This window comes from Haplochromis burtoni, unplaced genomic scaffold (assembly GCF_018398535.1).
Source record: "Haplochromis burtoni strain Fernald_Lab_line unplaced genomic scaffold, NCSU_Asbu1 Contig_8, whole genome shotgun sequence".
Classification (NCBI taxonomy): domain Eukaryota; kingdom Metazoa; phylum Chordata; class Actinopteri; order Cichliformes; family Cichlidae; genus Haplochromis; species Haplochromis burtoni.
This window is the reverse complement of record NW_024582369.1, coordinates 3,139,450-3,162,372: the sequence shown is the minus strand read 5'-3', so window position 1 is coordinate 3,162,372 and position 22,923 is coordinate 3,139,450. Positions and strand designations below refer to the sequence as shown.

The 22,923-nt window shown below is 38.4% G+C and overlaps 2 protein-coding genes across 9 annotated transcripts in view; one reads left to right on the top strand and one right to left on the bottom strand.

Annotated features, from left to right (window-relative positions):
- Nucleotides 1-11,802, top strand: part of fndc4a (fibronectin type III domain containing 4a) — a 38,626-nt gene extending 26,824 nt beyond the window's left edge. Inside the window, exons 4-6 of one of the 2 annotated variants that reach the window (XM_042226563.1) lie at nucleotides 2,741-2,830; nucleotides 5,411-5,544; nucleotides 6,749-11,802. In XM_042226563.1, the coding sequence (XP_042082497.1) occupies nucleotides 2,741-2,830; nucleotides 5,411-5,544; nucleotides 6,749-6,790 (266 nt within the window). In that variant the 3' untranslated portion in view covers nucleotides 6,791-11,802. The remainder of the gene's footprint in view (nucleotides 1-2,740; nucleotides 2,831-5,410; nucleotides 5,545-6,748) is intronic. The other variant, XM_005914384.3, reaches the window with a different exon arrangement.
- Nucleotides 11,803-12,960: 1,158 nt separating this feature from the next.
- Nucleotides 12,961-22,923, bottom strand: part of si:dkey-71h2.2 (low density lipoprotein receptor adapter protein 1) — a 48,819-nt gene continuing 38,856 nt past the window's right edge. The window contains exons 9-11 of one of the 7 annotated variants that reach the window (XM_005914389.2): nucleotides 20,400-20,417; nucleotides 19,277-19,305; nucleotides 12,961-18,178 (exon numbers count right to left, since the gene is read on the bottom strand). In XM_005914389.2, the coding sequence (XP_005914451.1) occupies nucleotides 18,132-18,178; nucleotides 19,277-19,305; nucleotides 20,400-20,417 (94 nt within the window). In that variant the 3' untranslated portion in view covers nucleotides 12,961-18,131. The other 6 variants (XM_042226530.1, XM_042226539.1, XM_005914390.3 and 3 more) reach the window with 6 other exon arrangements.

Genomic DNA, 22,923 nt, shown 5'->3' with positions numbered 1-22,923 from the left:
ATGCATATGCAATTGCAAATTTAAAAAAATTACTTGCACTTGAATGGAATTAATTTTAGTTAGACAAGCTTAGTTTAAATTCCAGTCACATGAATTTGGTTCGCAAAAGATTCAAACTTTCAGACAAAGTTGGGTAAACTAACACGTTTTGATTCAAACACAAAAATCATTCCGTAGCACAGCAACTGAGAAGAAACCGCTGACACCAAGTAACTTCCAATCCACTTCATACGGTGTAACAAAAAGGAAGAGTATTTTCAAAGGATGAAGACTTTGAGCAGTCTAACCTAACTAGGCAGGTGGTCCCCTTAGACACAATTACTGCATGATGCTTCAAAGCAGAGCTTAGCTGTCTCTACTGAGTCAGAAGCTACACCTATAGGGTCTCCTATTAACAGCAGTGAGACAAAGGCATGCCACACACTGTCTAATAGCTTCATTATGATTCATACTTGGGCCTATCTCTATCTGCATTCAGTGATTTATATAAGGTTAAAGGCTATTACTCTAGAATATTATGCAACCAAAATAGCTGCAAAGAAATTCTCTTATTATTATTATTATTACTATGTAAGTATAAGCATTATAAGTATATGCTTATTATGACTTTCATGGGGGCAACATGCATGACAAAAGCTGGGGCACAAGCTTGTTTATCACTATGTTACATCTGTTATTGCGAACTGAAGAGGCTGTTTTCTATAACTCAGCTGCTCAACGGCATGGGGCATCCTTTGTCACATTTGCTATATTACAATGTTCATGTGTTTGGGCAACACGTCCAAACTACAAGCGGGACAATTCAACTTTTGAACTTTTTGGGAAACATGGCTGCAACAAAAATTGTATTTACTTTCATTGTGATAATCAGTTAATAAGTCCGATCGTGAATCAAACTTTTTCAGTGGAAAAACTTTTAAAGGAGCAATGCAGCCTAAAATAAAATTGCTCATTCTAAAGTAAACATCATGAAAGACTTCAATGATGCACCATTGTGGCATCAGCACAGAATCCCTGGTGTGTTGTCGCAGTTCACAGCCACAGCCAACATCTCGGGATTAGGGGGCGAGCAGAAGCAGGGTCGACTAATTATCTCTGCACAAATTATTTGGTGTACAGGAGGCAGCGAAATCTACTCATTCCTCTTTAGCACAAATTCACACAGCATATATGAGTCTGCCACCAACATAAAAAATTTATGAAACAACACATGGAAATGTTATTCAGATCTTTGTGTTATTACAGCATCATGTTTCTGCATATATAAGCCAATGATCCAAAGGGTAATGACCACTCACATCGAACAAATAAACAAGTCTTATTTTACAACACTTAAAAGATCTGGTGCCAATATCTTGGTGTCAGATACATTAGTAACCTGAGTTGTTTTGGTGGCAGAAGAAGGAGACATACAAGGTTATAATGGTTAGGTTTATCAGTGTAGTATATGCACACTATACAGCCTGTACCAGTGTGCTCTTGCAAGTGAAGTTTGATCATTAGATCAACTAAAAAACTTCTAAAAGGAACGAGAAGTTCAGTGGGGAAGTAAGAAGTCTCACAGATTCCATTCATCTCTGAAGCCGGTCTTTGATGTGCCGTCATCAACCCAACGCTTCCACCAGAAGTCTCTCTACGCACAGACCCGGCTACGTTTTCAGAAGTATCTTGCAGTGTAGACACCAAGCCTTCCTACATATAAATGTTGAGTCCAAAATAAGGTTCAGAACTTTTTCATCAGATTGGGATATCAGCTGCAACTCCTATCTCTCTCACATAGCACACAGCAAAAGACCATCACACTCACGAGGTTGCTGATTGGGTAGTCTTGAGGAGGCGTAACACAGGCCTCAGTACTGGACATACACTCGATATTTCACTCATACTAAAGTTTGGATAAAGCTGAATGAGTGTTTTTGTTATATGTGGCATAGGTTTACAACCAGAGCTGGCAGCAATCCTGGGTGCTATGACAGTTTTTCCACCACAACTTAACAAGATATTGGTATCCATGGGAACAAAATGATGGAAGTTGATGCTAAGAAAAAAAAAGAAGAAAAAAAGGGAAAAAAGTTAATTTATGATGATTTTTGCTTTAATCCCTTCAAATATCCAGTCATCTGTAATTTTACATGTAGTTCCAAGTCTTTTTGGCAAATTAGCATCCTGCTTTTCTCTTTAATTTGTGGTTGATTTTGACGATGTACTCCTACTTCTGCCCTCTCGCCGCTGACATCCTCACACTATCAAGATGGGGATAAATGTGACACTCCAATTGACCCAACTATCTGACTGTTTTTATGCGAAGAGAGCTGAGTGTCTGGCATTTAAAGCCAGTTTCTTGACAACTTGATTCCATAAAAGAGGCAATTGGGAAGAGTGGGGCTCTGGAAGAGTTCCATCCATACGAGCTGAGAGGCAGTTTGGAAAGTTTCTAGTCAATCCACTTAAAGGAGGATTAATGTTACAAGATTGATGTGTGGGAATGCCCACCAAAACTACTGTAGTTCTGTTAAATGGCATAACTGTCATGAAGGGTAGAGAAAGTATACATTTTTGTCAATCTGTGCAGACACAAAGTGAGTTTGATTCATATTATAAAGCAGACAGACTCTCTCAGACTGTGCCAGACTATTATTTCTACTCCATAAAATGTCCCAGTGGATTGTATTTAAATGCGCAGTGCCTCTTAGATTTCATATTTAGTGTTCTGATGTGCTCTGTCTGTCCTCTCTCCAAGATGACCCCACTGTGCAGGGACTGGACAAGTCTCGACATCTACAAACTGGAGAGATGATCATAATTGTCGTGGTCTTGGTCATGTGGGCAGGTAAGTTTGTAGATTTCATTCAATTTAAAAAAAAGAAAGAATGAAGAAAAGAAAGAAGGACCAATAAGCAGGAAGAGGGGGGAATAAATATTCAGTGTGAAGCTCACTCAGGATCACTTTAGTCACAATAATAATTCTAATGTGTGCTTTGTACGATGACAGCAACATCACTCCTCCTTGCACCCACCATACAAAACAGAGCATCAGTAAAAACTGGCGGGACACTGATGAAGTAAGAAAAAACATAAAACAAAGAATCCTGAATCAGATTCAGGATCAGCTGATTTAGTATGAGACTACTTCTTATATTCAGGTATCATTAGTCTGACAGGAGATTGAGTACTGTCTAAAATGCAAATGTTACAGCAGTTGTTTTAAGTTAAATGAAAGCTCTGCAAAAAAAAAAGTCAGAACTATAATGGGACAGTTTTTTCACAGTAGGTAAAACCTGCGGCACAGCAATCAAGTTTAAGCTAAAGTACAAAAAAATGCAAGTGGGTCTGTCTGTAAACTAAATCTGACGACTGCGCAGCAGTGTCAAACCAACATCACACTTTTCTGAGCATTCTCGTCTTCTGGGGTTCTCCTTTGAAGTAGTGCGATGATTAATGAAGTGTTGAGGCACAATGAGAAGTGGCGTATCTGTCAGGCAGCTAGGAGCAGGGCTTCCCACCCACGAGGACCAGAGTGAGATGTTAAATAATACTAATGAGAGAAACCAAGGTAACGCGGAAGCTGTGAAGAGCGGGAGTGAAAGACAAGAAGCAACCCGTTTGGCATATTCATAATGGACTCCACATTTGTTATCAGTCAAGCTTAATGTCGGATTTACCTGATCCTCTTTGAATTTATTCATTTAGAGTTAAAACTTAACCCACTGCTCAAAGAAATCAAATCAAATAATAGGGAACAATTGATTCTGTCAGTGTAACACAAAGTCAGCTACACTTTAGGAATATCAATCAGTGCAGTTTGGAGCGGAAACCATCGTGAATCCAACCTGACCGAAGAAGCTTCTCGGATGAGAGCTGAAACGTCTTCAAGCAACTTAAAGAAGTCCAGAAGCTTTTCTTTCTAAGCTCCTTAGACTACAATGATCTGGAGGACTGAGAACCTTCACAGATATATAACCTGACCAATCTTTCTCTAGCTTTGCTTTTTGCTCGTGGAGTGAGCTGGGTTCTAGTGGCAGTTATGCCAGTTGAGCTGGATGGTGCTGGTCGGTGAGCACAGGTCACTAAAGGACACTGGGCCCTTTAGTGGGAGTCTATTCGTGACAGTTTGGTCAAATTCCTGCACATGAGATCATTTTGAAGCGCTCTGGCAGTGCTCCTCCAGCTCCTCCTTGCACAGAGGAGCAGATACAAGTCCCACTGTTGGGTTGATGCCTTCCACAGTGCTGTAACTGTAGAAGGGCATCAATCTTTATGTAACTATCCATGTTTTGATAACTCATTCACACACTTTTGAGACTGCTGGGAGGCACAGCAAAGCTTCTTGTGACAGCATGTGTAGGTGTGTGATCCTAGAGATTCTGGACTACCTGTGCAACCCTGAATGGGCTTCTGGGATTGTCTCATGCTACCAGAAGTGACAAGCACACTAACAAAAGGAAAAACTAGAGAAAAATCAGTCAAGAAGGAGAAGGAGAGAGCAATGGTCTGTGACCACCACCTGCAAAACCTTTTTAGGGGCTGTCTTGGGGTTTCCTCTCCAGTGCACCTGTTGTCACTTTCATTTGCACCGAAGCAGCTGAGATGGATTCATAACAGTTTAAACTTACTAACGAGAAATTAATGTTCTAGCATTTAACTGTCTGTCTTATATTGTGATGATCAAGTGTTTCTTTAATTTTTGGAGCAGTGTGGTATAACTAAGTGATTTTTAATATAGTGCTCATCTTTTCTGCTATTCTGTTTAAGATTTCAATGTACTAACTTAGGCCTGACTAAACCATGCTTAAAGTGTAAAGAAAAACAGCAATCAGACATACAAAGCTGTGTAGCTGAAGTTTTTGCGGATACTCTCATTCTGCACTTCCGCAAATGCCTTTGTAATTCTACGACAAAACAATGAGGGTAGATGCAGAAGTACCCACTCGTACCTTTCTGCTGCAGAGGGAATGACGTGGCTGCAATGCAGGAGACGACTTACATGATGCATGAATAATAATTTAACGAATGTGTCTCAGAACAGCTCTGTAACTCTCATTACCAGAACTGTATATCACTTTCTGAATATTTAATAAAAGCGCCCCCATAAAAATTCATGACCTCAGTGAAGCAAGGAAGATAATTGAGAATATACAGTACTTATCCAAATTGGAGGCAAATCTGCATCTGGCAGATTTAGCAGTGAAAGAAAGCAAAGAGTATAGTGAATGACTCTCCTCCGAGCTTTGAGATAAAGGCACAGCCGTCACCCTCCCATGGGAACAAAATTCCATTATCCACATGGCATTTCAGCATGTGCTGTTAGAGGAATTGGTGACATGACAGTGATTGACAGCTGCCTCACGACTGAATTCCTATCCTCTTTTGTGTTTTGTTGCAAATGTGCCCCTGTCTCACCTCCTGGCAGCTGTTATTGCCCTATTCTGCCGGCAGTATGACATCATTAAGGACAACGACTCCAGCAACAATAAGGAGAAGGCCAAGCCGTCGTCAGAAAGAAGCACGCCAGAGCACCACAGTGGAGGACTGCTAAGGAGCAAGGTGAAGTCTCAGGACTGAGGCCACACAGAGACGGAAATATTTGAATTCGGTTCTTGTTAAGCTTCACACCAGCCTCAAACAGCTGTATATATACATCCAAGTAAAGTCTCTCTATACACACCATATGTATTGCTATTTCATATTCCACTGCTATGACAAAAGTTTATTTTCTCTCACTCTCTTGACATACTAGTTGAGCTGAAACTTTCCCTGAGTTGATGGCTGAAGTAATACACTGTACGCTATCACAAATCTGATCTGAGTCACACCAATCTAATAAATTTCTACTGGAGGAACAAAATCATCCATTTCTCAGTAGGCAACTGTCCAATATTTACACATATAAAAATGTACAAACCTGAGACTATACTGGTCATTAAAAGTGCAGATTAAGTCCCTTGTCTTGAACAATACGTAGATAAAGCACCGGCAGAGCCTTAAAGAAGCATCAGACTGGAGTGGATAGATTAATCAATTATCAATTGACCAATCAATTATCAAGGTCACTTACACTGAGAATTTTGACCTCAAGCAAAAATGTAACATTGCTAGACACTGAGTTCTCTCATCCTTATTAGGTAGTTGTCAGACACCTTGGATCAGTGTTCTCTTCTTAGATTTGGTGACTAGCACACTTGGTTTACCTTGAACCCAATAAATGTCTTAAATCATTTATTACTGAGACAGTGACAGCATACAGTTTGCTCCTTAAAGACAGAGTGGGGCCACATTTTGTCATTTCTTTGAAAAAGCAGAAAATTAACAATTCATCAACTGATGTAACTCGGAATTACATGTTTAAAGTATTTTACAAGCAAAATAAATTTTGACATTTCTTGATATTGATCAATCATTGGAGCTATAACTATATATTATTAAAATTAGTTGTTTTGTATAAGACGGTGCAACTTGAGTAAGCTAGCAGTGGCTTGCAACATATGAGCCAACACTGTCCAAACAAAATACAAAAGTATCAAAAGTATCAAGTTCAACAAAAGATAGAGCTGAATAAAAAGTTTGTTTAGCCTCATGGCTGCTACTTTATTTCCTAAGGTGTTGCCATAGCTGATGGCAAATGTATTAACCACTACACCTAAAGCACAGTAAGGCTTTCACACTCCACGTTTATTGGCTCTGTTAAATTCTGAGATCAAGGCATCCATGTGAGCAGTGACTAATACTTATTTGTATTTTGTTTTTGCAGTTTCATCCTTCTGTGCCATCAATCAACATCATTGAAGTTTGAGAAGAAGAAAGCCAAACTTAAAATCCCATCTCTTCTACCATCAAAGCGTTTCGACCTTTCTCCCTGACGAGGGGGATGAAAGTAGAGAAAAGGAGAGAAATATACAAGGCTTCTGTTGGTCATCAGCAGAGAAAAAAAAAGTGTTGACAAAATACCTGCATGCACCCAGTATTTGTAGGAAAATGCAACACAAACCGACAGACACACTCCGAATGCCATCCAGTAATCCTATAGAAATCCACAAATGCCTACACACAGAAACACCAGAGAGTAAGTACAACAGAATTCTACTCCTGCGGGTTTATTGTACATAGATTAATGTTAACCCATGGTGCAGTTAACATTGATGTCTTTGCCAGGTGCTTGGTATATTATTGCAATACAATACACACAATACGACGTATAATCTCTGGGAAGCCTGTCTTAGTGACTTTAAATACGCAGTGTATTTTTGATATTGGCATGTGCAATTAGACACCACGTTCACACGTTATAGACAAGTGCAAATAGTATTAAAAACTGCCTGGTCACTAATGTATATTATTTTCTGAATACAGTCAGTAGACTAATAAGGCAAGAAAGCAAATACATTAATCTAAAATTAATTTGCTACATTTCTTAGTTGTTGTTTTTTAACCTAATATTACAGTTGAACTGCCCTGGTCTGGATGTTTTTCTTCATACCTCATGTAAAACAGATATCTCTGTACATACTTCATCCATTTCCTAATAAAGTTGCATGCAAGTTATTTGCGTGTAGAATAGCCTTCAATGTGCATTCTAAGCTAGATGCCCCAAAATAGGGAAATAAACATGATTGCAGTACAATTAAGCTCTTAATGTTTTTATTCTTCTATTTTATCTGCTTTTAGAAAAAGGCACTGTCATTTATCATCCAGTGTTTTATTTCACATCTTGTACATCTTCTGCAAATTGTATTTTCTAAAGTGTAAAATAAAGCTTCTTTTGAAACTCCCATTACTAAATTGCAGCTAATGTAATAAACTTTCTCTCACCGAAAGGCATAAATCACTTTAACGTTGCACAAATTGCACTCTGACATATAAAAAGAACGTCAAATGTTACAAAGGTGCATGGTGTACATTAAGCGGGAGTGAGACTTACACCAGGAAAGTGCATTTCATGCACAAATTGCTTGGCAAGCCCCCTCACAAAAACGTGTTTTAATCCAAGTAATACTCTCCAAGAGCTACAAATTAGCCTGTTAATGATGTGGTGGCCAAAATCTAAACTAGGTTTCTTCACTTCCAGGTATAAAATGTGCACAATGCTTAAAAATGGACAGATTAATTTCTATCTTGTCACAGCAGTTTTTCTGATACAACATAAAAGCTCTTTGTGGCTGGTTTCTTACCAAAACGCTACATAAATAAATTTTACTTACTTAATTTTACTTACTAACTTTTGGAATATGCTGGAGAAGTAAAACAAATACAAAAAACATTTAAAAAAGAATCAATAAATAAAAATCTCATCAGTAAAAACTTACTATTTTACAGGTTCTAAACCTTTGCCAAACCTTTGTCACTTAACTTTCTGTTTGAGTTTGTGGTTACACACTGTTTTGTTTTTTGTTGGTTTTTTTCCCCCAATAGGTTTAAGGACCAGAGGAAAGATCACGATACAACTGGGACAGTGATATCATGTACTGTTATGGGTACTCACAGGGACTTGGTGGAGATAAAGTCATGTCTTGTTAAAGCTCTCCAAATCAGCATGAGAAATGGCTGTGCTTAAGCTCTTCTTTGAAGTAATAAGACAAACACTCTGTAAAAATCTCTAGACTAATGTCATACAAACCGTATATTACATTCATATAGCAAACAAAGCATTACCATTCAGGGAGGTTTTTATTCACTGATCAAAGTGGAAAAAAAAAAAACAGAGCCAACACTGACTGAAAAACTGAAGTTATTTTAATGGCCCCTGGAATTTAGCTTCAAAGCAAAATTGTCTGTTACTCAACACATGTAAACATGTTTAAAGATACAAAAATTGAATTTTTTGACTCATTTAAAATGTACTAAGCTATGCATTGTTAGCACTGTGACCACTTTTACTGACACGTCGATGCTAACACATGCAACTGTTTCTGCGAGGCTAGCTTCTGCTAGACTTAAATTTTTCTTGGACTCTGGTGGTGTTGGTGGATTTCAGAGTAAGTTTATTAGCAAATATTTGATAAACAACATGGTATTTTTCACTTATAACTTTTTCAGCAAGCACCTGTGCCATGCGTCCATGTAGTCTATGCAGCTTTCTTACCAAGCTAGCCAGAATTAGCTGATATCAAAATATGGTCACTTCATAGGACTAAAGCTGAGGCTTCAAAATTCAGGCTTCTAAACCAATGAATGAATGATTTCCCTGTTCAATCTATGGTACAAACATCTGAATGCACATAAATACCTATATTTGCTGCTAATAATAAACAATCTACTTGCTTAAAATGGTCAATATTTACACGTTAAAATAGCTCAGAACAGTTGGTTAGCGCACCAGCAGCTGCTGCATTCATTTATAATGAGCCTTTAGTTATGAGACTGTCTGCTGCGGTGCTTTAGAGAACAATGAGCCATTTGATCTAGCCTTTAAACTAGAATGTTCCTAATCAAAAATGTAATTACACTAAAGTATCTAAGAATACAGCGCATCTTAAAATAGAAAGAGATTACAGTGTCCTGGGGATTAATAGGTAATATTGTATTCCCTCTTAACTCACTGTCCGTGCAGCACAGCAGACAATTTTTATTAGTTGTCCACGTGATTTATGGGCTGTTAGGGCCAAGTGGTTAGATTTTAGATGTGATTCAGAGATCCAGGGATATGGTGAAGCTATAAATAAATAAAATCTATAAAAAAAAATGGGTTTGCATTGGAGTCTACCTTCATTATTGTATTGCTTGGCCCCATCTTTCCAATATTAGCTTTCTCCTGTCTGTCAGTATTGGAGCCAAAATAGATAGGCAATTAAGATATATAGAAAGACATTTATTGCAAGCTCACTGCAAGTTATTACAGTTTATATTGTGTGTTCTAAAATTCCAGTTTTATAAATATATTCATATTGGCCCCACATGCATATACATGAATATGAAAAGACTGATGGTTCACAGGCACTGAAGAGCCGGCACATCCATATATATATAACTACATCAGTAAATGTGCTAAAAATGAAATGCAGGTTATGGCCCTCCCTATGATAACAATCTCAACTGCAGTGAAGTGTCAGCCTATCTGACCTCCACAAGCTGGTCTCTCCGGAGTCTCAGTATCAAATGGTACAACTATTACATACACAATATTAAGCCATTAGAGCAGGGCAGAGCACCTTATCAGTCACTAATTAGCCATCACAAAATTGTGTTAAATAGGCTATTAGCAATCAATTACACACTTATGAATACTAAATGAGCTGTTCATTGCCATATCCCGGGACACAAAGGACAAATATGACATTGGTAATCAACATATCCCTCGAAAGTTAAACAGTAATTTCAAATTTAGAATGACTGTTTAACTACGTCAAGTGTAATATTTTGTCCCGCGGAGCTAAATGAAAATAAGCCTTTTTCTTTCCCCATCATACGTGACCTTAATTTAATGTCTATGTCCAGAGGTGATTTGGATTACCGCTCGTGAAGCAAAACAATGACAAAGCTATTTATTGCTGCTATAAAAAAATAACTGGTGATGGTACTGAATATTCTTACTCTTGCGATTTCTTTTCATGCACTAGGGTTTAATTGACTGCTGCAGACTTTGCTGACATGACATGCAGGTGAGCTCTGCTTCGTCACGCAGTGAGCTGAGAGCAGTTTAAGTGGAAAGCTTTATGCACTCCAGTATAATCAACAAAACAAGGCCTGTGCTGCATCAACCCCAGTTTACACATATGTAATGGAAGCAGAAGGAGCACACTAACAATGCTGTTGTTGTCAGTGTGACAATACAATGAAATAACACAGTGTGCCTTTTTAGTCTCTAGTGAGTTCTCTGAAAACATCAAAGTGGAGATTTTCTGTCACTTTTCTTTGTTACTTGTGACAAGCTGATCTTCTTTCTGAGGGTGGGCCGGGTACTCCACACTCTTTGTTCACAGAGTCAGTGATTTCTGACACACAACAGGTCTGTCATACAGAATTTTCATCATAGTGAAGTTTTCTCTGAAATGTTTAACTCTTCTGATCTAAAGTAGAAGACAGGCCTTCTTTGATCTCATGAATCTGATTAGTCAGTTCTCTATACACTGATCAAACATAACATTCTGACCACTGACAGGGGAAGTGAATAACACTGATTCGCTCTTCATCATTGCACTTGTTAGTGGGTGGGATATATTAGGGATCAATTGAACATTTTGTCCCCAAAGCTGATTTGTTAGAAGCAGGAAAAATGGGCAGGTATAAGGATTAATGTTCGATGATCAGATGACTGGATGGGATTTTCCCATCTTCCTGATCTGCAGTAGTCAGGATCTATTAAAAGTGGTCCAAGGAAGTAACAGTGGCGAACCTACGATGGAGTCATGGGTGGCCAAGGCTCACTGATGTACTGTACTTGAGGAACGAAGGTAGGCTCGCCTGCTGCTTCCAGATCCAGCAGGCGAGCTACTGAAGCTGAAATTCACAATTGACAATTCCCGACCCATGACCATAACTGAAAACGCCAATAATGAGCACATGAGCAACAGAACTGGACCACGGACCAATGGAAGGAAGTGGTGTGGTCGGATGAATCATGTCTTCTCTTGCATTACATGCATGGCCAGATGCATGTAGGTCACTTACCTGCGAAACACCTGGCACCACACATTACTTTGACACATACCATCTACTGGAGGATTGCTGCAGACCATGTAAACCCTTTCGTGGAAATGCTATTTCCTGATAGCGGTGGCCTCTTTCAGCAGGATAATGAGCCCTGACACAAAGCAAAATGGTTCAGGAACGGTTTTAGGAGCAAAACGCTGAGTTTGAGGTGTTGATTTGACCTCCAAATTCCCCAGATTACAATACAATTGAACATCTGTGGGATGTGCTGGACAAACAAGTACAATCCATGGGAGGCCCACCTTGCAACTTTCAGGACTTAAAGGATCTGTTGCTAACATCTTGGTACCACAGCACAGCTTCAGGGGTTTAGCAGAGTCCATGCCTAGATGAGTCAGGGCTGAGTCAGAGCTTCTGCCATGAATCTCTAATATTTTAATCCCGAAACGTGATTGATTATTATCTTAAACACATATTTTTTTTTAAACCACTTTGTGTCAGAGCTGATTCTCATTCCCACTTCTGCACACAGTCTGATAATGAGATTGGAGGCACCCTACTGCGATGCATCCTTGGAAATGAAAATATTTGCCAACCATAATTAATTGGTCTAAACAAACACTCAGATAGCTGACAGAAACACAAGCCCACAGAGCTGATCAGATTGGGTTTTTTAAACGTGTGATAAAAGCCCTTGACACTTCAGTGAACTGTTCAGATGAGCTTGTACAGAAATATTCATTCTTTAAAGGCTTTCTCAGAAGTGTGATCATTCTTCATTCAATTAAAAGAAATAAATTGTTAAAAATCTGCAGTAATGTGCAAAAGCCTTGAGCCTTGAAAATATTTATTGAAATACGCAAACACAAAAGGAAATAATCCATAAAGTGTTTGAACAATTCTAATAAACTTGAAAGTCAATATTTGGCATGACTACCCTTATTCATCAACACAGCCTGAGCTCTTTTAGACAAACTTTCTTGTAATTTCTTTAAGTAGACTTCAGGAATAGTTCTCCGGACTTCTCAAGGACATTCCATTATCCATCCATTTTCCAACAAATTTCCCACGTGTTGGACTAATAAAGTTTATCTTATCTTATCCAGACAATCCCACATTGCTTCAATAACATTGAGGTCCACTGATTTTCAGTGCAGTTCTTGTGCAATATGGCATACTTCTGCATTTCCTTCTTGTTTCCCTTCCTTTATGAATTTCTCCTTGACAGCCACTGTTCCAATGAAAGCATTTATGCTGAGACAAAAGAGCAGAAGGATCAACTGAAGGGTCAGATGCATCTCTCGGGTCCTGTGTCAGATCTTTGCTGCATTCCCCCCCCCCCCCGATTTTTTAAGGACATAACTCTTTGTTATTCACCTTTCTGGTGCAAATAAATGAGGAGTGTATATTATTGTTTACACTTACATTTATAAAATCTACTATACTAATCTATACTTTTATTAACTTTTCACAGCATTTGTGCTGCAGTTCACCTGATTTTGTTTATAATGTTGTATATTGTGTTATCATCACTGACAATCAAACATAGGTGGCACCGTATTTGTGTTATGTTGGGTATGGTGCAATATTTTAAATGACTTTCATGTCAATTTTGGCGCATATAATCTATAAATCCAACACAACTTAAGGTGAAAGAGCTGCAGAGGTTTGTGAACACAGTATCAAAACCAGTAACATCAATAGAAGGTGAGGTTTTACAGTTATACGCTAGACTGAAGAGTTTCCAGCCAGAGGAAGATTAGAAGTTAGATACATATACATGTACTTTCCTTAAAGTCCTTCTTTGAATATTATCAGGGGTGACAAATCATTCTATCCATGCATGCAGTATTTAAAATAATTTTCACCTGAGTTTGTACTTTAAATGGCCGTGTAAATGACACTACACAGGCATTTTTATTGATAGCCAAGAAGAATCACCAGACACTACAAATGGTGTGCATTTTTTTAAACCTTTAATCAGGCAACAGCGGTCGACAGAATTTAGAGACATATTGATCAGACAGCCAAAGTGCACGTCCTTGGTTGTGATTGACCAGTAAACTGGGAAATGTTTGAGAAAAGTACAGATTGAATAAAATACTGTAGACAGTTTAGCAGAAAGAGCTAAATCAATAAAGACAAAGCAAACTGAAATGTTTGATTTTGAGCTGTTTGTCTGCAAACCAAACAGCTATTTTAAAGCTTCTTTTCTGAAGATTTTTTAAAACTTCAAGTTCAGAATCATTTTGATATTCTGGTAGTGTCCAAACAGGATAGTAGAAATTAAACAGCACGACAGAAGGCTTCTAGTTTAATAAAACACAGGCTTCTGTGGACTGGTTTCTTAATCCTGTAATTAAAATGACATTTCAGCAAAATGCAGTGTTTGTACAAAGTCCTTTATTATGCATAAATATGTAACAAACCATAACAGCCTCAAAATTCTGTACACAATTTTACACAGATTAGGACACCTGCTTGTGAATCATACACAAACTGCTATTAACATAATATCACAACACTGCTGGAAACCCACTATTTGCATAGATAGAAAATAAGCACCTTGGTAAAGTAAATTCATACTGTAAACGTCAGTGTTTATTTGGGGTTAAGAAGTACAGTAGGTTTTCTGAGAGTACTTGGCTTCCCCAGTCGAAACTCTTTCTCATTTTTTAAAAACCTAACAGCCTAAAATGCTTTCTGGGCTCAGAACCTCACAGGGTGATTTGTATTCAGTGCACATAAGACTCAGTTTGGCATGCTGTACCTCCAAGTGCTGGTTTCTCTCTCTTCACTCCCAAAGACAAAAGTCTCAGCTGTGCCAAAGAACCGCATCCAGTCAAGATTTGCTGGGAATCTGCCACATTGATGGCTTGCTGTTTCCAGTATACTAGCTACATGAAACAATACTCAGAGGAGCCTGATGGAATTATCTGCGTCATAATGTTATTAATCCAGGACTTTCTTCTTCTTACATTAGATTACTTTTTATGTTTTATTAATTTACAAATAATAATTTAGCTTTAAGCCTATACAGTACCACAATTTCACCTGGACGTTTTTTGGGACTTTAACACCATCACCATAGTGAAACTGTACAACAAAACCTGCCCATGCACTTTCTCTCATGTCTTTGGCCACTCGTGGATTAATTGTGCTGTGCAGGCAGTAACAGAGCTTTGAACGCCTGTTATTTCCTACGTGCCAAAAGTCACTAGCTTCTCACTTTAACAACATTACAGTGCAAATAAAACTTAAAGTGTTTCTAGAATGAGTGTACATGATGTGCTCTGTCCTTATTACAACATTTCGTATTTAAACTGAGCTCACTACTACATTAATGATTACTGCAATGTCATTTAGAAATATTAAGAGTGGTACATTAAAGATCATGGCACATTATCATGGTTAATGTGCCATTTTTTTTAAACTATGCAACCTGTTCTTGCTATAACTGCTGCAGCATAAAGTAAAATAAAGGTTTAAAACCATTAGAAAAAATGTTCCCAATATCTTTAATAGTATGTTTTAGTAGTACATCTGTTTCTAAATTACCCGAGGTGTAAATGTAATACATTATCATAATTTAATATTATTATTATTATTATCCGGCTTCACAGGTTGAAACTATTGGGGTTTTTTTTTTTTTAAACGGCAGATTTCACAGATTTCGCAGCTCTTGGACAGCAGCCAATCTTAAAATATCTAACGGCACTGAATCAGCAGACACATCCACACAGGAATCCATCAGTCAATCAATGACGGGTCTGAAAAAGGTGAGTACAGATCATTTGTGCATTACAGCATCGCACTGGCAGCGCACTCTGCTGACCTCCAAATTCACAGTCAATACTAAAGTGAACACATCGCTTCCTAGACCATCCTTGACATGACACAGAGCATTTCTGTTATCCATACTAAATAGTTTCGCTTTAAAATTTGTAATAGAGTTGGTATTTCAGACAGTCAGGAATGAAACAGTGTAATTAAGCCTCATGTCGTAACCTGATAAGCCATCCAATTATTCTGCAGCGGGTGTCATGACAACAATACGGAGCTCCCTGCTACCTCCCACCTACCACCGCCACAATTATTTTCAGTCGTGATGCCGTGAATACAGAGAAGACCACTTCAACCAGACTGTGGCACAATATAACATGCTCTTGACGACAAACAGCATTTGAGTGGTGGATATAAATAAACCGCACAGTCTAATAAAAAAAAAAAAACAAAACAATTGGAATGTATCATTTCCATTAATGAAAAGAGATGTTTAAGAGAAAAGGAAAAGCATCCTTTAAAGAGGACAGTGTGAACTGTGTAACTGAATATAACAAGTAAAAAAAATGAGCGACTCCTGCAGTAGTAAAACCCAGTCATTTAAATCTGTACAATCGTCTAACCTAACGCAAAAGCACACAAGCATCTACACATTCACATCCCAATTAGAGTGATTGAAAAGCCCTGATTCTAATCATCCTACTTCATTTATAATGATACAATATGTATACATACAGTAAATAGGTACAACTTTGACACTGAAAAAATACAGCATATGGAAATAGGTTTCTTTAGTCTGATTTTGGGCTTGAAACACAGTTTCCATAACCTAACAGCATTAACAGTAACATTGTCTTTATGTACAGTGACAGCTGAATGAATGAGGAGATGCTAAACTCGCCGTATTCCAGTCGGACCGTGATGATCGTTACAGAAATCTCAGCCTGTTACTTTCGAGAGTAAATTCGCATTTATATTTAGCATTTAAGACAGAAAGAAAAACAACTATGTAAACTTTTATGTATGCAGTGCAAACCATAGGCAGATCACTCATTCACCCATAAAAGGCTGCATATGATTAAAATTTGCTTATCTTTTTTTTCTTATTTTGCACAACTACAGATCTTCGGCATAAAGCCTGGGGTGCAAATTGGTAGTGTGGTGAACTTTCAGACTTTAGCTGCTGCATTGTAGAAAACGGAAGGCAGGATTTTGGAATTAGTAGTCACAACAACATCTTACCCTCTGTTAGTTCAATTTTGATCACTGTTAGCATACATTTTTCTATTTATTACAGTTGTAAATTGCCAGAGTAACCGTTTTAACATAAAAACAGCTGGTTGTTGTGTGCATCCCTAATGGTCTTGAAGCTTTAGTTACTTAGTGAATACATCATTTTAAACCTGATAATGACACTAAATGCAAAAGGGATACCAAAATACTTTACCTATAAGGAAAAATAAAACATAGATAAAAGGTTCTTTCTTGACCTTGAAAATAACAATCTGGTAACTTTCCCAACACCCAAAGTTCAAGGACTCCTGAAGCTTTCTGCCTCATGTTTCCCAGCAGAAAGATGCACTCGGATTTAACAATTTCTGGGTCCTGTAACAAAAGACGGATGAATAAATTGGTAGTTAAATTCCCTCTTCTCATACATTATCTATTATAAATACGATGGATTCCAAACCCCCCCACCCACTGCAAACAATGACCCGATATATAACAAACTGAACCATTCCCATGACAACCTGGCACATCTATCTGCTGGGAAAGGTCACAATAAGTGAATGAAGTGAATACCCCTCAAGCAGTGAGAATTTGGGACCAAAAAACTACGATCATATACAGTTAGCTGGAGATTAAATTTAAGTACTCCACTTTACTTTGTAAATGTTACAAGTATTCTTCTTAAAGAAACATTTCCTTATTGACTGTGTTGCCAGGAAAAAAAACCTGACACACACTTTTATATGTCTCTGTGTCTAATGGGGCCTTCATCCCCCAAAAGAAATGGTTTGCTCGATACAACAAACTGGATGATTCGTGTAAAACCCATTCAGCATCATGACAGAGTGTTCACTCCAGTGTCTGATGATGACTCCTAACACTGGACTTCCTCCAGCAAGTGCTGTGACTGGCAGCTGTTACTGCACCAAAACAAACAGCAAGATTAGAGAGTGCTCACATTTTCAGAAAGCGATAGCAGGCATATATACAGTGCACGCATCTTTGGACTGTGACGTTTGTGCAGTCTTTACTGTAATTTACAAGTGGAATCCACATGTGGAAATGTTTCACAAATTATGACTAAAAGGAGGAGACTCCAAACTTCATCCTGTGTGAATTGCATTGTGTACAAATTTGTGGTCCTTGCTCTCTTCGCTGTGGTGTATTGCACACTGTGTGCACCAAATTTTAAGATGGCAGGAGATGGCTGTTTACACTGAGAGAAGTGGGTTTTGACAGGCAGGCATTCACAGAAATAACATTTCATGATATCAGGGTATTCACTCTGGCTTCTCTGCAGCAGTGACTGAATATCAAATACAGGCTTTCTCATTCAGTTTGTGCACCGGGGAGGGTGATATGTTTTTTTCTTTCTGATTGAGTAAAGCATGCTGTTTTTGTCAGCCTGGGTACTGGAGCGTATGCTTTTTGTCTAATTTCTGTGGTGCTGTACGTCGGGCAGCTATTGCCGGTATGTTATTTAAACTCATTGTTGCAGACAGGCAACAGATTCTCAGTGGAGACCTCCGGGAGACTCAAAGCTGCATTGTCAGAGATGGGTTCGGAGCGGGACTCGGCCAGTCTGACAGAGACAGAGAAAAGCAGAGCATTGCTAGAACATTTTTTTTCAGAAGAAAAAGGGGTTTACAGTCTATACAAAGGTTAAAAAAACTGACAGAAGAAGGAAGCATATAATGTAGCAAGGTCACAGACACAAACACAACGCCAGAGGATGTTGATTTGACTCAAAATGACAAAGAACAAATGGGAAAAGGGAGTGCTGGTGGATAAAGTGCAGCGTGTGAGGTCGTGAGTGGCAGAGAATAAGAAAATTCAGTGTTTTTGATGTTGTTCGGAAAATCACTGGCAACACTGAAAACAAAAGCCAACTCCAAAATTGAACAGAAGCGCTACCCTCATTTATTTGGTATATTATATTTTAACAATAAACATTTTTCAGCACGCCAATGGCTTTGATGTGCAACTTAATGATTAAAATTATATCATTCACTCAGTCACTTTTTTTGCACTGGTGATGGACAGGATGACAGACGAGGTCAGACAGGAGTCTCCGTGGGCTATGACGTTTGCAGATGACACTGTGATCTGCAGTAAAAGTAAGAAGCAGAGTAAGAAGAGTCTGGAGAGGTGGGGGTGTGCACTGGAGAGAAGAGGAACGAAAGCCAGTAAAAGCAAGATGGAATACGTGTGTGAATGAGAGGAGACAGGTGACAGAAGGATAGCAGCAAGAGTGAAAGGGACTGTTTACAAAGTGAAACCTGTTGAGGTATGGTTTGGTAATGGTGGCACCAACAAAAAGACAGGAGGTTGAGATGAAGATGTTAAGATTTACATTGGGCTGGACCACTAACCAAGGAAATGTAATATTAAAATTAATATTGGAAAAACAGATTTTAAGTAATAGTTTAATCCTAATTGAAATCAAAATAATCTTTTCAGGTAAAAACAAACAAACAAACAAAAACTTTAATGTGGCTCTGAGCGTAATATCATTTTCTTATTAGTGGAGTCACATACGTCCAGAGGCCAGTGCTTTCCCCTTGCAGAGAGCAGATTGGACTGGGATAATAATAGTTAGGATTTTTCACATTAGGCCTGAAATAAGGAGGCAGAGCAAGCATGTACTGTCCTAAAACAATACATTTATCACATCACTTACCAGTGTCTGTCCCCTCTGTTTCCATGTTGCTGCGTGCCAGATACAAGACAGAAGAAATCAAGACAAAGTGAATCAGTGCTAAAGGTTAGGATAAGTGAAGAAAAGGTGATAGGAACTGTTCCGGTAAAGGGCATCAGGAGTGTACATGCACACATTGTGAAGTGAGCTGCCCCACTTTCACCATGCGGTTAGCAAAGTGACACACAAAGAAGCCTAAACTAAACTAAAAAGAACCCTTCAGATTTCAATGGGGAGAAGTACTTCAGTGCTAAATCGGCTGTTACACAGGGTCGCCGTTCATTTATGAAATTTTAAATACCATAAATGAATCATTTTAATTAAACCAGTTTGAACTGAAGCTGAAGTCAATAGTTGTGAGCACTTTTGGCTCTGCTAAAAATAGATTTTTTAATGAGGTCTAAATCCTGACCTGTGCAGCTAAGTGTTAATTAAAATTATTCTACTGAAGTTGGTTTAACGGTATCAGCTGCAGCTCAACTCGCAAAACTACAAAGTGCTACCAGTGACCCCTAGAGGTCATGCTGCTGCTTACACCAAAGTGGATTAAAGAGATTTAAACTGAATCGCCAAACCGCAGACCAATAACGTGACCCCGATGCTATATTTAAACAAGCGCACGCGTAGAAATACCAGGAAGCTGAAGAGGCACTGGTGATGGAAACTTACTGCAGTGTGTGCAAGAGAGTCAGACAACCACCCAACCCCAAACCAAACAGACAATTCCTACACAAACACCTAATGTTATGAGCTATACAAAGTTAGAGCAAGAGTAAAGCAAGAGTAAAATACTTCACCAAAAACTTTTTTAATGGGTACTAGCAAAATTCTTTGCCCCTTAAAGACGACCCTGACTGCTTCCCCAGTACCCTTAATGACGAGTTTTGACACCTCATAATATATAAAGACATGGTTTAAGACCACTAGAATAGTTTCTGGGTTTTTTAAAGGGTAGCTGTAAAGGCAGAGACTACCTTCACTAACATTTGAGGCAAACCCAGTCATTCTGTTGTATAAGCAGGCCTGAAATATAACAGAAACCACTCAGTTCACAAAAGAGCTTTTTCTATTTAACAGTAAATCTTTGGCAGTTAAACATACTTACATTTTGGGAACCAAAGGGCTAGAGAGTAGATAAACAGCAGAGACGTTTTAAAACAGAGTTCTCCTTGAACATACGAAGAGCCACAAATAAAACCCTCCTCTGTTGTATCTAAAGGCATTCCCAAAGTCACATACAACATTAAATAGGTGTGACAGCCATGAAAACTCAATGTCACCCAGATTCTTCAGAGTTTCAGGCCGCGTCTCATTCACCAGTGCTGTACCACAACTGCAGCGCTTGACATCCTTGCTGACCCCTGCAGAGCACGTTCACTCTAAACACTTCAAACTCCTTTAGTGCGACTCCCAGGACGTCAGATTTAGTAGACGTTTATCTAGAGTTTCACCTACTATTTGACAACTGTCCCCATCCCTGCTGAGAAGTGCCTGAGTGATGACCTGCTTTCCTTTTCTGCTCTCCACGCATGTAAAAGCAGCTTCCACAGAAACACACATGCAGAAAATCCCTTCGTCGAATTTACTCATTTGCTTTCCCCAAAACTTCCGTTAGCCACAGGCAGCACAGCTTAACGAGTGCAATGTCTTTAATGTGTGCAGCACCATCTTTCTGTAGCTCTTCTCTGTCTTTGTAGACAGATTTTACAGAGCTGTAGGATGTATACACAGTCTCAGAGACTGAAAGCTGGCTACACAATGAAATTAAGAGTCATGCAGACAATCATACATTTTGTGAGCTGCGAGTTTTCAGAGTGATCAAGTGCATTAAGTAGTAACAGGTGAAATATACTATGTTTATATATTTAATTTAAAAGATACCCAATTTAAAAATAGTGTATCTGCATGCAAGGATTTGTAACAATCAGGCAGAATTGGGGGTATTCCTTTGACGTGTGACTTTTTCATATCCCTCATGTCTCACATTTCACCTGAGACTCACATTCCTGTCTCTGCAGGTATCCTACACCTATAAAAAGTCAATTTTACAAGCTGTCACACATCGTGGCATAAGCGCTGTATCGTAATCCTAGTTCAGTGACAAGGTGTTGATGCATTGTGGAGCTCCCGCACTGGTTTGAGCTGGTGTGCTCCTGAAACCTCTGTCTGGGAAAGTGGTGATCTTGTAGCAATCAAAGGAGGTTGCTTGTTCCACATGATCTCTATGAGTCAATTATGCTTGATGTTTAGAACAAGCTTACAGCTTTAAGGGTGCATGTTGTACAGCGATGCCCTATAAAACAAATAATGTATATTTATGGAAACCTATGAATAAAAATTCAGTCAAATTCACCTTTTCAAAAAAGGTTGGCCATTGCGTATAGAGCTAAATAATAATACAGATTTTCAAAACAAAATTAAACGCCACATGTCATTAAAAATAAACACACAAATAAATAAGGAAATAAATTCCTCCTTTTAATGTGTCAACAACACATTTCACAGAAGCTGGGCGAGGGGTGATGAAAGACTGGAAAGTTTTTTTAATGCATTGGTGTGTACAACAGTAACAGCATATAAATGTTTTTGGAGCAACACATGCTGTGGTGTATACATTTTGCAGGAAAAGCCTGGAATATTTCATCAAAAATGCTGATAACACCATTCTGCATGTACTTCAAAAGAGCGGCTCAACAGGAAGAGAACCAGGGTGTGCAGCCTGGAGTCCAGAGCTATCACCCCTTTAAAACATTTCATAAATTATGAAATGAAAAATAAGGCAAAAGAGTATCTGAACAGCCTCGGAGAAGCTGAGATTCTACAAGAAGCAAGAAAGGGAACATATTTTCTTTTCAAGACAACAGAATCTGGTCTCCTCAAGTTCACAGAGTTAAAAGAACAGTTAAATTATAATTACTATATTATTACTATACAGTAGTAGCACTATTTTCTTTTTTCTTTTTCTTTTTTTTTTTTAAATTGAAACACGTTTATCTTGTAAATGAGACACTAAGTCTCAGTGGGATTACCTGTAAAAATAAGGTTGAATAAAATAAAAGACAAATTTGCAGAATTCTGACACTAAATTTGGTGGAAAGGTGCCTCTCACACAACGGTCATATTAGTGGAGGATTCACTACAAAGTGAAACAGCGCGGCATAACTCCAGAGTGTGTAACTTGTAACTTGCAGAAGGTCTTTTGCATGAGTCAGATCATTTCTAAAGCTTTGAATTTTTCACACAACTCTTTGGAGATCAGATAATCCCACTCAACTATTCACAGTAAGAAATTTTGATTATGCCCACCCAAACCTTTGCATGCCACTGTGAAAATATCTTAAGACAGCTGCTTTGAATATCAAGTTATTTCACCAGTTTCAATGCCATCTTTTAGACCAAGGTACCTTGGAAAATCACGTTTATCACGTTCGCCTGCTTATTTCAGTTTCTATGTGACTTTCAATATCTGTTTTCAAAAGAAAAGATATTTCATCCAAAGACTCAAAGGCCCTCAGTGTAACTCAGGAGCTATTCAACTGTAATCAAAAGGCAATATTCATTGTCACAATGTGTTGAATACATTTGTTTCTTATGGTAGTATTTAAATATTAGTGTGCATAAAACAAGAA